The sequence below is a fragment of the Perognathus longimembris genome, chromosome 1 (assembly GCF_023159225.1).
Source record: "Perognathus longimembris pacificus isolate PPM17 chromosome 1, ASM2315922v1, whole genome shotgun sequence".
In the NCBI taxonomy this organism is placed as follows: domain Eukaryota; kingdom Metazoa; phylum Chordata; class Mammalia; order Rodentia; family Heteromyidae; genus Perognathus; species Perognathus longimembris.
In genome coordinates this window covers 100,851,803-100,869,255 of record NC_063161.1, presented here as the reverse complement: position 1 = coordinate 100,869,255, position 17,453 = coordinate 100,851,803, and the positions used below count along the sequence as shown (strand labels likewise).

The 17,453-nt window shown below is 36.6% G+C and overlaps 1 protein-coding gene across 9 annotated transcripts in view; it reads left to right on the top strand.

Annotated features, from left to right (window-relative positions):
- The window catches only part of Rfx3 (regulatory factor X3), a 242,910-nt gene that overhangs the window by 204,273 nt on the left and 21,184 nt on the right, over positions 1 to 17,453 (top strand). For all 9 annotated transcript variants that reach the window (XM_048344023.1, XM_048346027.1, XM_048345482.1 and 6 more), the window contains 2 exons: positions 5,039 to 5,247; positions 12,317 to 12,470. In XM_048344023.1, coding sequence (XP_048199980.1) covers positions 5,039 to 5,247; positions 12,317 to 12,470 — 363 coding nt within the window. The remainder of the gene's footprint in view (positions 1 to 5,038; positions 5,248 to 12,316; positions 12,471 to 17,453) is intronic.

Here is a 17,453-nt window from a genome sequence, read left to right as displayed (position 1 = left end):
ACTTTAGCATTCTTATAAACATAGAGTTGCCATATGACTGAGCAATTCAACTCACTTAAATATACCCAAGAGAACTAGAAACATCCAGTTCTTCAAACTTACACAGGTTAAGTAACTCTTCTCCAAAATGCTTGCGACTAGCAATGTTTCTTACTTTGGAGTTCTTGAGATTTGGGTATATTTGAGTAGTCTTTTCTGTGATTATCCCTAACCCCCAAACCTGAAATGTTCTAAAACCTAAAACTTTTGCTCAAAAATTTGCAGGATTTGAAGCATTTTGGATTTTCAGATTAGAGATGTTCAACGTGTTAGATGTTTTACAGCATCATTATTCAAATTAGCAGAAATTAGCAGACAGATAGATAGATAGATAGATGATAAATTGAGAAAATACTTCTATACTAGAAATCAATCTTAGAACTTCTCCTTTCCCTAAAACAACTTCTATACCTTGTATATGTGTTGCCTCCCAATCTCTGTAATCTCCCAGTCCTTGGCAATCAAGTATTACTTTCTGTCTGTCTGTCTCTGTCTGTATGTATATGGGTATATATACATATATATTATACATTTCATATGTTAATATGTAGAATATATATAATTTCATATAAACAGAAGCATGCTAGCTACAACACACCTACATATACATAAACAGTTACCAAAGCTTAAGCTCTACAAGAGCAAACTGTCTCAGGTTTGCAAAGCCATCTATTTTTTTTAACTGTATTTTTTTTTGTCTTTTCTTTTTTGGTACTGGGGATCGAATCCAGGATGTTGCACTTGCTAGGCAAACACTTTGCCACTGAGCTACATCCCAGCCCAAAGCCATCTATTTTAAATATTTCAATTAATTTACATGAAATTTACTGAGAATATTGTTTATAGTGCCTTAAAACCTGCACCCTAATATTTATTTCAAATCTTTAAGTTTTAAAGAGAAAGGAATTTTGAAGTCACACTAATAAGACCACTTGTAGTTTCAAAAATAAATTTAGATCAGTAATAGAAAATATTTATAGGAATGATTCATAATGACCTCTGAGAAAGTCATTAATGTTTTATATCTTATAGTAGCGATGTTTTCATATGTGGCTTTTTTTGTTTACAGTCCTATCTAATATGTATACTAATGAGGTCTTTCCTAGTCAACACCAATCTTGACAATATCTTTGCATACTAATGATCAGCTGTGTGTCTGCTCTTATTTATCTACTTTCTACCCAGCAGCTTGGAGACTTAAGTTTGCTCTTACTATTAAGTTTGACTGAGTTTTTTCTGTGTCCTTTATGACAGTCATTAAATGCTGAGCCCTTTAGGGCTTAGCATCTGCCCTTGTGAAACTTTCCTTTCTTCATTGAATCATAAATGTAGTGGCAAGTGCTTCACTCTACATTTTACTTTTCATAGGTGTGGGTATTGGTTTATTTTATGGGCACTGTCCCTGACCTATTTTGCTCAAGGCTAGTACTCTACCACTTGAGCCACAGCTCCACTTCTGGCTTTTTTGGTGACTAACTGGAGATCAGAGTTTCCCAGACTTTCCTGCCCAGGCTGGCTTTGAACCGTGATCCTCAGATCTCAGCCTCCAGAGTAGCTAGGATTACAGGCTTGAGCCACCAGCACCAGGCTATATTCTACTTTTATCACCTTCTGATCATAGAAAAGTTGTCCCTGTTTATTCTAAGATAAAAGGTCGGTAAGACTGACCATTAAAACTGTAATGCTTGTATAACAAGACTTAATTTCAAACAGTATATCACTTGTATCTATATGATAATATTCTAAGAACTTGGTATTTTCTTTCAAATTAGCCACAAACCCCTTTTCATTGTATCATTCTCCTCTAACTAAATCTTCTCTTCCTCATATATTGAAAATAAATTTTCCTATTTAGTATAATTGGTTGTCTATCTCACTTGATATTATTACAACTGTATTTTTTTCTATTTTTTGACTGAGTAGTTGATATCTATGTTATGGGCCAAATAGGTTTGCAGAGACTGAGTTGATAATGTCACAATTACATATACTTGTGTTTCTGTATTTAATGTGTCACTACTTCTCATTTTGGATGTAATTTTTATGTAAATTTGGGAACTCTAAATGTTCGTTTTTTGCTTTGACAATTGAAATATCTATTTCTTTAAGGGAATTTTTTCATTGCTTTGTTACTACATATTCAATGTAGAGAGTAATAAAATGAAATATAAAGTAAAACAGTTTGTAAAACTGTGCTATGGTTTTATTTCTCTAAATTAAGTTTTAGATTATCATCTTTTTTTAGCAAAAACTAATTTTTACTTAAATAGAAATTCATGTATGGTTAATAACTGAAATTTCCTCCATGGATAGAAGGAAGTTCAACACACAAACAAAAATTGATGAGAATAACATTTTAGTTCTGCAAGATGAAAAGCTCCAGAGACATGTTCATACTTGTAGTTGACACCATTGAACTATATACACAGAAATGTTAAGATGTTCAGTGTACATGTTTTCTATCACAAGAAAGAATGACCAGATTTGATGGAAGTATAAACTTTTCCAGTGACCTTCTTGAGTCTTACAATTCCTTAATGGGTGCTCTCTTGGACTCTTAAAACTTGATAAAACATTTCTGGGAGTCATTTGACACCATAAGTAAAGTATCTTAACTATTCATTCCTCTTATATAACTCCATCATACAGAAATAAGTAGGGAAGTAAGCCAAATGGAGTTATAACATCACTAATTCTTGCTTATAAGAATAAAAGTTAAAACAAACAAACATCTCATTGCATGGAACTGCTTCTATAAATATTTATGTATGTAATGAAATAAATTCATTCATTGAAAAGAAATGTAGCTCCACATTTTCAAGTATAAATAGGTATCATTCTCTACCACTTGAGCCACAGCGCCACTTCTGTTTTTTTCTATATATGTCGTACTGAGGAATCAAAACCAGGGCTTCATATATGTGTGGCAAGCACTCTACGACAAGGCCATATTCCCAGCCCTCTACCCTACTTTTAATTTCATTTTTATTCTTTTTCCTATATCTAACTGAGAATTGTGTATGATATAATTATATGAAATACATTTTATTCTTCCTTTTCCAATGATGACAATTGCCAATAGTGCCAATGTGGAATGTCAATAACTATAGCTACAGTTTATAAAGTAAACATGAACATAAAAAATTTAGGCATAATATCTAAGAGAATGACTGATATGATCTTCTTAATTAAAATATTATACATAGAGGCTGGGAATATGGCCTAGTGGCAAGAGCGCTTGCCTCGTATACCTGAAGCCCTGGGTTCGATTCCCCAGCACCACATATATAGAAAATGGCCAGAAGTGGTGCTGTGGCTGAAGTGGCAGAGTGCTAGCCTTGAGCAAAAAGAAGCCAGGGACAGTGCTCAGGCCCTGAGTCCAAGGCCCAGGACTGGCAAAAAAAAAATATATATATATATATATATATACTTAAATATTATAACATTCTAAGAGTTTAACATATGAGTAGATATATTGATAAAACACTGTAAATGATAAATATGCATAAGTACTATAGCATGTGAAAGTATTATATTCATTGGTACATGAAGGATATTCATATGCACATTTACCTCTGGATATAATCTTGCCATTTAGACATTAATATTTTTTTCCTTTTTCTGTATCTTTGTGTTCAGTTTTCTCCATAATCATTTTCATTTATTTAAAATATGTCATATTTAAAAGGCAACATGGAATACCTTGTGGTTTATTAGATAAAATAAGGAAGAGAAGAAATTATAGGTTTCCCTAGGGAAATAAAATAAATGGACATTGGGCATTTTGTTTGAAATCACCCTGGAAAAGGTAAAGTTTATAGGATCAAGAGATGTTCAGCCTAGAAAGATGAAGATTAGAGATTTGTCAGGTCAAAATTATAAATTTGAAAAGAACTTGGCCTGTAAGTCATGTAGGAGAAAAGATAAAGATACTGTTTTTAGGAAAATGTAAACATAGTCAGTGATTTGTGTATAGAGTTGAGAGGTTTTTGGGGACATTTCTTCAGAGAATCCCATCTTCAAAAATGATCTGGATACAGTGAACCAAGTTTAAAAATTCTTGTTAAATTTCACTTATCTCACTTTATGCTCAGGGAAACTGAAGCCCACAAAGGTCAAACTTTTAGTTGCTTGAGGTCAGTTTGGTTAACTTAGATCTAGAATAAGGTCTATCATTTCTGGTTGTCAGTCAAATATTTTAATACCAAATCAATATTTTTTGACCTTGAGATAATAGATTTTTCTTTCTTTTAATTTAAAAGTATAACATTGGGGAAAAATCCTGAAACTTGTGGCAACCACTAAAAAGTAAATTTCAAAGTTCCTATTTTCATTGCTTTTACCATACAGGAAACTTCCCAAGCAGAACCAAAAGGAAAACTGCAGTAATCAAAATTCTTGGCAGGTAGCATGTGTACATTTATTCCAGAACGCTTTTTGTTGTTGTTGTGATTGTTTTTAGTTGTGTGACTTCACTTACATTTGTCGCTTTGCTTTGTTAAACCTTGTGATTTCTTTCAGCAGCCCATAAACTTACATGGTAATATGCTTCTACGTAGGACCCTCCACTCTGCTTTGGGTTTAATCTTGAGGGATAACATTTGGCCAATTGAATCTATTTGTCCAACTTACTTACTCTAAATTCTCTCAATTGGTGTGATTGTAAAGTTTTATCGAATGGGAGAAAAGAAGGACATGAAAAGAATAAATCAAAAGAGCTACAGACGATGAGTCATCCATTTTCCTCAAGTAATGTGTTCTAGACTCGCAGACTAATATAAAAAGAGAGAGAAAAAAAACTGGTCAGCTTACAGGCAAGGAGGAATACTGAAAATCTAAACCTGATGAATTTGGTTTTGTAATGGACAAGAAGTTACATCTTGCTTATTTTAAGTCTCTGAAACTTTGATTTTAAATTACCTTTCATACATATTGTCTGTGTTGACACTGAAGAGACATGTCATTGAACTCCTACTCTGTTTTCTGTCACCTCTCCTAGGAGCAAGCTTCCTGGGTATGCCAGTGTGATGACAACATGGTTCAGAGACTAGAAACAGATTTCAAAATGACTCTTCAGCAGCAGAGCACACTGGAGCAGTGGGCTGCGTGGCTGGACAATGTGATGATGCAAGCACTGAAACCCTATGAAGGAAGGCCCAGTTTCCCTAAAGCTGCCAGACAGTTCTTGCTAAAATGGTCTTTCTACAGGTACACCCTCATCCTCCCTAAGTTTTCTTTCTGTTTTAAAAGTGTGTGTGTTTGTGTATGTGTGTATGTGTGAGCATACAGATGTGTGCACATGTACCCATGTGAATTTTATAACCAAGAAGTGAGTTTAGAATTTGTACCACTCCCATTGTAACTCTCTTCAACCCACCTTAAATATTGCAGCATTGTGGGACAAAATCAGGACTTTTAGGGAAATTAACTTCCTGCTAGGAAAGAAAATTCTCTTGTTTGAATCCCTACAAATCTTCCAATGAGACTATCTCAGATTCTAGTGTCGACTATATTCAGAAGCTGTCAGCAAAGAGATTTAGTCCTTCCTCTTATTTAGACCTTATTGAGGCTTCTTTATGAGATGTTATTATTGTTCTTCTTTTGTTCTCTTCTACATTGATCCTCAGAACTAGTCCCTGAAACAGTAGCATCACTGTCATTTGGACATAAAGTTACAAATACAAATGTGTAAGGTCCTCACCAAATGTACCTGAGTCAGACTCTGTAGAGGAAGAATTAGCAATCTGTTTTGAAATCCTTTGGGCTATTCTGCTGTATCCTCAGAGCCAGCTAGTTAAATTCTTCATTTTTACCAGTTTTCAAACAATTGTTTTCAAACATGCTGCAAATCAGAAATTAGAGTTAATATTCTGATATTAGGAGGCATGTAGAAGATACTTAAGACCTACTAAATAGAAATGGTTGAAGGATTCCCATAATCAAGATCAGAAATTTGAAGTTTGGTTTTCTAAAGAAAAAAAAAAAAAAGACAGCAACACAAACTCTTCTCAGTTATTCTGATGCACAGCCAATAACCTAGGAGACAGTAGCTTAGCTTATTAATGATATGAATCACTTTTTGACTAAAATTATACAGATAGAAATTTATATTTTTGTAGGGACAGAAGCAACCCAAAAGGGAAAGGGTTTTCTGTTTATATGACATATGATAGCAAATATTGGAATGAGCTCTTGAGTGGGGTTCTGCTGCAAGGATGGAAAAGGCAACCTTCAAAAAAAACAGTGGCTAAAAGCCTGCCACTTTTTGGTGGTGTTTTACCTGTTTCCCTTTTGTTCTCTTCTCATCTGTTTCAGACCTTTTGCTCATGAGATTTGAGAAGCATACTATTGAGATGCTTCCTGACTCTGTGGCCCACTAGTGCCTCAGAGAAGTCATTTTCAGGTTTGGATCTTGGTGCTCTTGAGAGACAAGTTGACAAGAAATATTGTTTTCTCTCAGTTTAAGGGAGTTGAAAAGTATTATCACAATGTTTCCAAAAGTACTTCCTGTTCCAAACTTCTAATCTTGGAATATTTCCTAAGAGGATTTCAGATACTTTGTTTGCTTAGAAGTCAATACTTTAGTCATCAAAACTTTTCCCAGAAAAATATAAACGGTGTCTGTGCTCCGTGAATGATAGATTGTCGGGGTTTTTAGCCCCCCCGCACCCCGCGTTCTCCCCTGACCTGCAGGAGAGAAGGGGAAGGCACGCCCCAACCTGATGAGCCAAGAAAGGAGAAGGGTCGGCAGGCCGCCTGCACCCAACCCTCCCTCACCAGAGGACAATCAGACGGCCTGGGAGTCAAGTTGGCACAAGATCTCGTTTATTGGGGAAGTACATGCCACTAATATAAGGCACAGGAGCCAATCAGGTCTAAGATCGGCAGGAAGGGTAGGGATGAGCTGTCCATCAAGGGCGGAAGAGCCAGGGAGTCACAGCCCACAGAACCGCCTCCAGGTTATAACCAAAGACACTTATAGCAGCTGCAAGTTGTTAGGTGCCGCCATCTTAGCCACACGTGGCCCCAAAACTGAGAAACAGGCGGGGCCAGCTAGTTGACTTCCAGGTGTGCCCCACATCTCCCCCTTTTTGTTTTACTGGGGGGGCAGAGATTGACACTCAAGAGGGAGTCCTGTTACTGCACAGGGCAGCTGTCCTTGATGGGGCTCCTCAGCGCCCAGCAGCAGGTCGCGTCCTCAGCGTTCTCGGGCCGCCATTTCCGTGCCATGCCCTCCTGCTGGGGCCCCACAGCCAGTTAAAGAGCAGCTGTGGATTGTCCCACGCCAGTGCCCACAGCACCAATCTGTGCCACGCACTCCCTTGCGGGCGCTCTGGTCCCCAGTGGTGCCACCACTCGCTGCTTGTGTGCTGCCAGCGCGTGGGAGGCCGCGTCACACACCAGGAGGCTCTTGTTCCAGGGGTGGATGCCCTTGAGGCGCGCGAACTCCCTTGTGCTTGCTCCTGGGCCCAACCGGCCCCCTTTCCTCTTGCCCTTCTGGCTGCTGCTTCTCCTCTTGGCAGCCTCCTCCTGGTCCTCCTCCGCATCTACGTGTTGGTGGCTCTGGTGCTGCTCAGGACATGCAGCAGCTCCAGCTGGCTCTGCTTCTCAGCAGCATCCGGGCTCCGGGGGCTTGGCCCGGTGCTGGATGTGACAACAGAGGTGGTGGCCGAGAGCTGGCAGCTTCTACTGAGTCCCTGCTCCAGTACTCTCCTCTCCTCTCAGGCCGGGTGGGTTCTCCTCTCCATCTCGTTCCTTGGGCCAGCTCCGGTGGGCTCTGTACCACTCCTCCAGGCAGCCAGGTTCAGCTTTCCACTCTGTTCATCCAGTCCGTCTGGTTCCACTCCGCTTCACACCCCTCCTCTCTTCTTCCTTAAACAGTCTTTGTTCATTTTCCTGTTGTCTAAAGCTGAGTGTGAGATTGCCCCATCATTTCGGGGATACCCTTACCTCGGGTTGTCTAAAGCTTAAAACTACGCTTCTTCGTGCCCCACGTTGGGCGCCAGTTGTAGGGGATTTTAGCCCCCACCCCAACCACCACCACCCCCCTCCACGTGCTCCCCCAACCCGTGGGAGAGATAGGGAAAGGGATGACAGGCTGCCCGCACCCAGCCCTCCCTCACCGGAGTACAATCAGACGGCCTAGGAGACAAGTCGTTGCAAGATCTCGTTTATTGGGGAAGTACATGCCACTAATATAAGGCACAGGAACCAATCAGGTCTAAGATCAGCAGGAAGGGGAGGGATGAGCTGTCCATCAAGGGCAGAAGAGCCGGGGCGTCAGCCCACAGAACTTCCTCCGGGTTATAACCAAAGACACTTGTAGCAGCTGTGCATTGTTGTTAGGCGCCACCATTTTAGCCACACGTGGCCCCAAGACTAAGAAACAGGTGGGGCCAGCTAGTTGACTTCCAGGTGTGCCCCACAATAGATGAAACAAAAATAATGTGAACTGGCTTTTCCAAAACGTATGACCAAAGGCAGAACCCATCCTCTGCATAAGAAAGAAACAAGCAAGTTTTCTTTTTTCCCCCTTCCTATTGTTTTCTGTGTTACCCTTATTTCTTCCTGTGAGACTTTCCCTATATTTAGTTGAGATCATTTTAAAAATACAACCCCTGAAGCCTTCCACAAAGATCTGTTACAGGTATCCTGAAAAGAGAGAAAATTACCTACTTGTATTTCTTGTTCTCTGCAGATGTACAAACCCAGCAGATCATCACTTGCCTGCCCTCTGTCCTCCCTGAGTTGGGGATAATTGCCTTGTGATTATTAGACACTATTATAGTTATTATTTTCATTTCAAAAAGACTTGAAGGCATACAGTTCAGGACCACAGAGGAAAGGCACTTTCAAACAGATGCATACCTCCTGCTGGTAGTCCAAATCAGTAGCTTAGAAATGTAAGTCCCTGTACACTCCAAAGTGTTATTTACTAAGGCATAAGAACAGACTGAGTAATAGAAGCTATGTTCACAAGCTACCAGTATTCACAAACTATTAGAAAAATAGGACTCGAGTACTTGTTAAATTTCTGGCACTTTAAATGCCAAGATTTGTAAATTTTTAAATGTCATTGTAAATATGGCAGTCCCATGTACAGATCTTCCATGGTCCGAAATTAGATAGTTAATCTCTAATTTCTGAAAATATGTGTAAATATTTATATGCACAGAACTTAGGAGTAAAGTGGCAGAGAATCATGTAAGAAGCTGTTGCTAAAACTTCAGTGTGTTTACAGGCTGCCAAATGGAGTTCTGTTCTTTTTAAATTTGCTTTGAATGCTAACATTCAAAGGTTAAGAGGGATGGGAGGGGGCAGAAAATCAGTCACTACCTTTCATGAGATAAAATAAGGGAGTTATGTGGGCCATCCTTCAGCTCCTTCAGTGTTTTAAGTAACAGTAGAGAACATCCCCTCCAGCTACCGTAAAGGTTATCCAAACATTACTCCTTTTTTGTAGTGCTGAGTTTTAATCCCACTCTTGTACATGCCAGAAGAGTACTCCACTACTGAGCTACATCCCACTCCTCAAATATTCCTTTAGTTTTTAAAGGACAGAGTTCAAAGATGGGATTATAGCTCATTGGTAGAGCACTTGTTTAGTATGTCCAAGACCTCATTTTTTTTTCTGTCCTAACTGTAAGCAGGCCATGGGGAACCTAGTTTGTCTACAACAGGGCACTATAAGTCTTCTAATGTTCAAAGCAAATACTCTTTTTTTAACCAGCCATACTCACTGCTCAGGGTTTACATGAGGGTTATAGGTGTGTTCTCACCTCTCCACTTGGGGAAGTATGTTGATACATCCTTCAATATGTAGAGAGGTGATCTGATAATCATGTTAGGACATATATTGCAATTCCCATGCCAGGAATTATAAAAGATAAATATTCAAATGTATCTGTCATCCATTACAAAATAATTAATGCTTATAACTGATTTTAGAAAAAAAATTGAGTTCATGGTAACTTAGCAACATGAAAATCAGTGGAGTTAAATCTGCAACATATCTAAACAGGAGTCTAATGTGGACAATACATTTCCAATTAAATTGTTAACTGTTATTTAGTACTGTCATGTAGGGCAGAGACCCAACACAGAGAGATTGAAGTAGATAGAGCTCTGATGATACAATTCAACTGATTCTTTTCTAAAGAATACTATAATAATTTCATGACCAGCTTACTGGATTTTTGAAAACTCGACGATATAATTGAAAGCTAGCAGATTTATTTATTTTTCCAATGGCATAACCTGAACACCTAAACTGGCTACTAACAGTCAGATGGCATATACAAAATGGACACACTGGACAAAAGAATGAATCACATCCCACACAGGAAGAAGTAGGGTGGAATGGGTTTTCAGTACACTACTAAGGATATACAATTTAAAATTTATTACTTCTAGAATTTTCATTCACATTTTCAGACTGCAGTGGACCACAGATAACTAAAAACAAGAAAACTAAAAACTAAACACAAGGAAACTGAACATAATTTTGACCCTCAACCTAATCCTTAAACCAAAAAAAAATGTAATCTTAATCAGGATTATATAATGGTAACCTGGATACACCATCAAATTTGTGGGTATCCTTTTTTATTTATTGTTTATCCTTTTTCTAAATAGATCCTCAAAAATGGGAGGTTCTCTGACAATTGTGTAGTAATCCAAACTCTACATCTCTTAAACAAAATAGAAACAACTTGTACTTTATATGTTATAATCATTTATATTAAGTCACCTTCTCTTCATAAGTTAGTATATAATTTCACATTCTTTAGATCATTTTATCTTTGAAATAACCATATATTAAGTAAGACTAAAATCAGTGATTTCCTTTTTTTAATTTTTTTTTTTTTGCTGTTCCTGGGGCTTGAACCCAGGACCTGGGCTCTGTTCCTGAGCCTCTCTGTGCTTACGGATAGCACTCTACCACTTGAATCACAGTGCCATTTCCAATATTTTTTGAGTACTTTACTGGAGATAAGAGTCTCATGGACTTTCCTGCCTAGGCTTCAAACCAGATCTCAGCCTCTTGAGTAGCTAGGATTATAGGCATGAGCTACGCCCAGCTTGATTTAATATTTTTTTTAAGAAAAACTATGTAACTCAGCGAAATTATTTATTTGAGATTAGCAGTCAATTACAAATAGCCAGTGCCAGAGTCCTGACTTCTACATTTCAGATATATAGTGAATGATTTGTCACTTACAGAGTTGAATGCATAGAATTTGAGTATTTGTAGCTAGAAACTAAAAGAGTGAAAAAGCAAAATAAAACTACAGTTTTTCCATTTTCCTGATATTTTACAATTCTTTATTCCAAAATAAGGCTTAGGAATATCAAGCTGTGTATTTAGTGAGAGTTTTTCTCTTCCTGTTGAATAATGATTTTAATAATACTATCATTATTATAATCATCTTTGGAAAAAGGGTACACCAAAAAATTTATGAGAAATACATATACATACACATATGCATGTATGTATTATTCTATTTATATTAAAAAGTTTGAAATACATGAACAAAGTTAATAATCAGCATATCTTTAATAAGGCCAAGACTTTTTTTTAGTCATTTCTACTTTGAATATAATAGAGTTTATAGCAACTATTGTTGTTACATTTGAATATTATACAAATTAAATGTTCACATTTTCCAAGGGTAATTTCTTAATTGCTTTTGTAATGTCTGCTTCTGATGGAAAGTTAATTTAAATGAAAATGGGCAAGGAACTAGTCAATAAATTTGCCTTCCAGCAAACCTTTCTGGAATCCTTATGAATACGCATCTATATTCTAAATGACTACATCTCAAAATTTGCTTAGTATTTTTATATATTTTATCTAGCATAAATACATATTCTTAGCAAAGTATATGCTAATGGCCTTTGTCATTTTGAAATTATAAGTTAACTATCATGAATAAGATTTACATTTTAGTTGCTTTTTGTTACACTGGTGATATGTTTTCATCCTTTCAAAAATGGCCAATTCTGATCCATTCATGAGTTTAATACAACAATAAACATACCCATGTAACAAAATAGTCTTTCCTATGGGAGACCTATTGGTTTAATAAGGATCCTCTCACAGGATTTCTTCTTTACAACCTTGTTTACATGTGTCGAGGCAACTGCTTTTGAAAATATTGAAAAGCCTGTGGTACTACTACTTAGACTTCCAATTTAACTTCTTTTGAGGAAAAACAGGTTGAACTCTAGTTATTCTCACTAATATTGGCTGTATATGTCTTTTCTCTTGAAACAGCTCAATGGTTATTCGAGACTTAACCTTGCGCAGTGCTGCTAGCTTCGGCTCCTTCCACCTGATCCGTCTGCTCTATGATGAATACATGTTCTACTTAGTAGAACATCGTGTTGCTCAAGCAACAGGAGAGACACCCATAGCTGTCATGGGCGAGGTAAGAAAGAGTAAAAGAGCTATATGACCCAGTGGGTTTTTTAAAAAGAACCTGTATTAGGGGCCAGGAGTTTGGCCTAGTGGTAGTTTGCTTGCCTAGCATGCATGAAGCCCTGGGTTCAATTCCTGGGTACCATATACACAGAAAAAGCCAGAAGTGGCACTGTGGCTCAAGTAGTAGAGTGCTAGCCTTGAACAAAAGAAGCTTAGGGACAGTGCCCGACCCTGAGTTTAAGCCCCAGGACTGGCAAAAAAAGAACCTGAACTATACTTCAATAAAAAAGATTGATTAAAACAATGATTCCTGACTAAATGAGCCTAGCCTAACCCAAGAGAGGCTTTGAAACGATTGCACAAGGTCCTTAAATCCCTGTATTTATGTTTTGGGAATCACATGATTTCAAAATTATAGATTGTATCATGTGAAAATGTATGGACTGTTTCCTTCTATGTATGAACATCTATGTAAAAGCAAAGCTTGAGAACCACTGGGTTTAAAATAAAAATTGGTGGCTGGGAATATGGTTTAGTGGTAGAGTGCTTACCTAGCATGCATGAAGTCCTTGGATTCAATTCTTCAATACCACATAAATAGAAAAGGCCAGAGTGGCGCTGTGGCTCAAGAGGAAGATTGCTAGCCTTGAGCAAAAAGAAGCCAGGGACAGTGCTCAGGCCCTGAGTCCCAAGCTCCAGGACTGGCAAAAAATAAAAAACAAATAAAAAATAAAATAGAATAGAATAAAATAAAATAATTTTTAAAGCCTGATGAGTAGAGAATAAGAAAGATGTTCTTCTAATAAGATTAAGATCTATGAAAACAAAGAAAAGAGTTAGATATGTATGTTAAACACTGTACTCCAGACATAAAAAGTAAAATACTGGCTAGATGATAAAGATGATGAGATGATGATGATGATGGTGACAGTGACAAGACACTGTCTAAAATTTTAGACACTCACTGTATCTAAAATTATCTGGACTTTTTTTTTTTTACAATATCTAACTAATAATCAAAATGTTTATCCTCCACAAGTATCAAAACGTAAAACTCAAAGTAAAACATGTGAATGGATTAATAAAATGAGGAATAGATGCAAATTCTAGAAAGGCTTATTAGCATTGGCTCATTTTATTATTATATTTGCTTGGGTGTGCTTTATAGTTTATTGAACTAAATGAAGTCTAACCTAAATCACAAATTACCCCAAAAGTAGTAACAATGACATGTTCATTTTAAGCTATGCAAATGTGCTTATTGAATTTTAAAGAAAGTGAAGACAAATGTTATTGGATGTTTATATCAATTTCATAAGCACAATAAAAGTAGAAAACATTGTAATAAAGACTTCCATTAAATCTGCTGGTGAAAACAAAATGCATGTCAAACATATTTAGAATTCCAGTTCAAATATTTTATTTCTTAAAATCTCTTGCTGTTTATTGAGACTCTCAAATTGTTGCTTAAAATGATGCCAGATGGCTATATCTGGGATTAACCAAGAATCCCTGTAGCTTTAGGCAGAACTTCATGTGATTAAAACAATCTGGACTTTCCTTAGAGTTGACTTCCCCTTATTACTTTTCTCTGGTTGTATGTAAATGTCTTCTTAGAAAATGCCTAGGTGACATATAAGATTTCTCAACTCTGGATTCAAGAATACTGAGTTGACCTACATGCTTGCCATCTATAGTGGGTCTTCAGGGTCTTCTGTACAAGAATGAACAGGATGAGGACAACAGTGATTCTTATTACTAGCAGATGGCTAATTTTGAAGCATGGTCTTTGCTTTCCTTGCATACTGAAGAACAAAGGCAGTGGTCATGAGCTGGTCACACAGCAGGAAGGCCTATCAACCTCCTGATGCACTCCTACAGACAATAGCAAGAATTCCAGTGCGCTGTATGGCCAACACTCTCAATTAATCATTGGCATTCTTTTTTTTTTAATTTGGTGAAAACGATATACGTGACAGATTGCCAACCGAGGCAAGATTATGTTAACAAAATTTAAATGAAAAAACTGACATAAAATACCCTCTGTAAGATCAAAACATACCATATCTTTGATTTATTATTTACCTATTTAATTCTTACCCAGTTGGTAGGAAAACTTTCTGAGCTATCTGTGTTCATCCATTATTCAGTACAAGTCCTCGTGAGCAATTTGGATTAGCTAATTTCCTAGAATTGATCTTTTTTTTTAACTTATTTATTTATTTATTTATATTTGTAATTATTAATTAAACAAAAAATTTTTGACAAGGTGTTCTGCAAAAAGGGTACAGTTACATAGTAGGGCAGTGTGTACATTTCTTGTGATATCTTACACCCTGTTTTTCTTTCCCTTCCCTAGGTCAGGTAGACATATATACAATACACCATGTACCAAGAACATATACAGTAGCCACGTGGCCTCCGCCAAAGAAAATTTGCCTAGGGCTTTAAATGTAATGTAAACATTAGACAATATGTCGACAGTAGTCTCATATGAATGTACATACATAGATTTTGAGCTATTGTTAGAATTGATTTTATACATATAAGCTGTCGTAAACCTATTGGCCTTGATTATATTTTATTTAAAATTTCTTGATTTGGAAAAAATAGAGAAAGATACTCAAGAAAGAACAAGCTGTTTTCTCATGTTTCTTTCACATGTTAGATCCTAATTTTACTCTTTTCTAATACTCATTGTGTTCCAAACACTGAGTCCAGAAGTACCCATGTACAAACTGGGAGTAGAACATCAGGCCAAAGGTGATTAAAATCCATACTATTCACCATTACCCACAGTCCCAGCAAGTGGTTTCTTAACTATCAGTAAAAACAACCACAAGAAAAACAAAGTTGTCAGTTTTGACAGCTCATGATACCCTTAGTTTACTTAAACTCTTGATCTTTCTACTAATAGCTTCTCAGTAAATGTCACTCCTGTTGCACCTGCTGACATGCTTAGATGCCTGAGCATCATCTTTGTATGGTTTTCACCAATTTCGTCTCACTTTTACATCCTTAATAGTGCAGTCAGTATCATCTCATGTAAATGCAAATTTGATTGTGTTATACTTTACTTAAAACTTCTCAGAGGCTTTCATTTCTGCTAAGGAAGAAAAACCTTCCTTTTGGTATACAAGGTCTGCCTCTCTGTTCAGATTGTACCTCTCCCTGCCCCTTCTTCTCTTGCAAACACAGAAGCCTTTTATACCTTCCAGTTCATCACTGGGTTATTACATAAATTGTTCTTTCTACCTAGAACCTTCTAGTCATCTCTCTTTGCCTATCATAATTCCTACGTCATGTCTCAAAGGCTAAGGAAGGCCCAGGTACCAACCTCAGGCTATGTGAAATAATCCTTGTCTCCTTGATTTGTATTTTTACTTTTCATTCCAGAATTTATACAGTATTAATTGCATGGTTCTCAATGTAATTTCTTTTTTTTTCAAATTTTTATTATCAAACTGATGTACAGAGAGGTTACAGTTTCATACGTTTTTCTATAAGTGACAAATATTAGGAATAATAGAGAACTTTTGAGTTGAAAGATTGGAATTTTTCCTTCTGGTTCTGTCATTTATAATGACTAGGGAACAAATCATGTTCCTTTTTGCTGATCCCTAACCTTCTCTTCTCCAGTTAATTTACTTATTTATTTAACAAATATTTCTTACATAAACTAGGCCAAACACTGTACTAATTTTAATATGATAATGAACAAAACAAATTCTGGGCCCTGCTTTCAAGGAGCTTATATTTTAGTAGCATAACTACAAATACTAAGTGTTCTAGCAGAAAATAATTAAGGGATATATAACTATGTAAAGCAAGGGGCAGGGAAGGATCCCTTAAGGAAAACATATTTAAGGAGAGATATAAAAGACAAAAGGAGTTAACTCTAAAAAGACAGAGTCTAGAAGAAAGATGTGGAGACTACTACCAAAGGCAGAAGGAAATGTTCATGAAAATAATACCCGAGAAAGGAGAAAGTATAAGCAATTCATTTTTCACTAGAAATAACATCACCATAGTTTTTTTTTTTTTTTTTTTTTTTTTGGCCAGTCCTGGGCCTTGGACTCAGGGCCTGAGCACTGTCCCTGGCTTCTTCCCGCTCAAGGCTAGCACTCCGCCACTTGAGCCACAGCGCCGCTTCTGGCCGTTTTCTGTATATGTGGTGCTGGGGAATCGAACCCAGTGCCTCATGTATACGAGGCAAGCACTCTTGCCACTAGGCCATATCCCCAGCCCCCATAGTTTTTTTTTGAAATGTTAAACTGCCGCTGTATTAATACTTTCTGGAAAGTTATTTAAGGCATTTGTAGTTTGAAAGGAGGGGCAGATATTTTTCCCTAAGTGATAGAGAACAGAATTTATTTGCTGTTAGAATTCATGTAATTTCCCAATCTTTATTTAAATATTTTAAGTATGCCTATAGGCATTCTGGCAATGGTGGAAATTTAAGAGTAAGAATAAAATAAACAAGTTGCATCTGTTTGCACACCTGTTCAGAATTTTTAAATCATAATCATTCTGAACAAGAAAAATTGAGCAGAAAATGTCTTTTTATTTGAATTTTATGACTGCGTAGGTTCTATTTAGAAGTCTATGCAATATATGCTTTCTTTCTCTAATGTGTAGGTCATTAGTATATTCACTCTAGAAAATTTTGGTTGATGCATAAAAAATTATAGTGGCAAGCATTTCTACATTTAATATTTTGTATATTTAATATTTATAAGTATATAAATATCAATATGACATAAGTATAATTTTTATCATAATTATGCTTATTTAATATTATATGTAAACCATTTCTATGGCCAACTTTTCATATAGAAACCAGAAGATGCTCTGTGTTATAAGTTGTGAATAGCAATATAAAACAATATCTCAGTAATGTTTTTAGAGAAATATTTTCAAATATATAGGATTTGCCATCTAACGGCAAATGTCTTAGATGCATTGAAATTGATACACTAAGGGGAAAAAT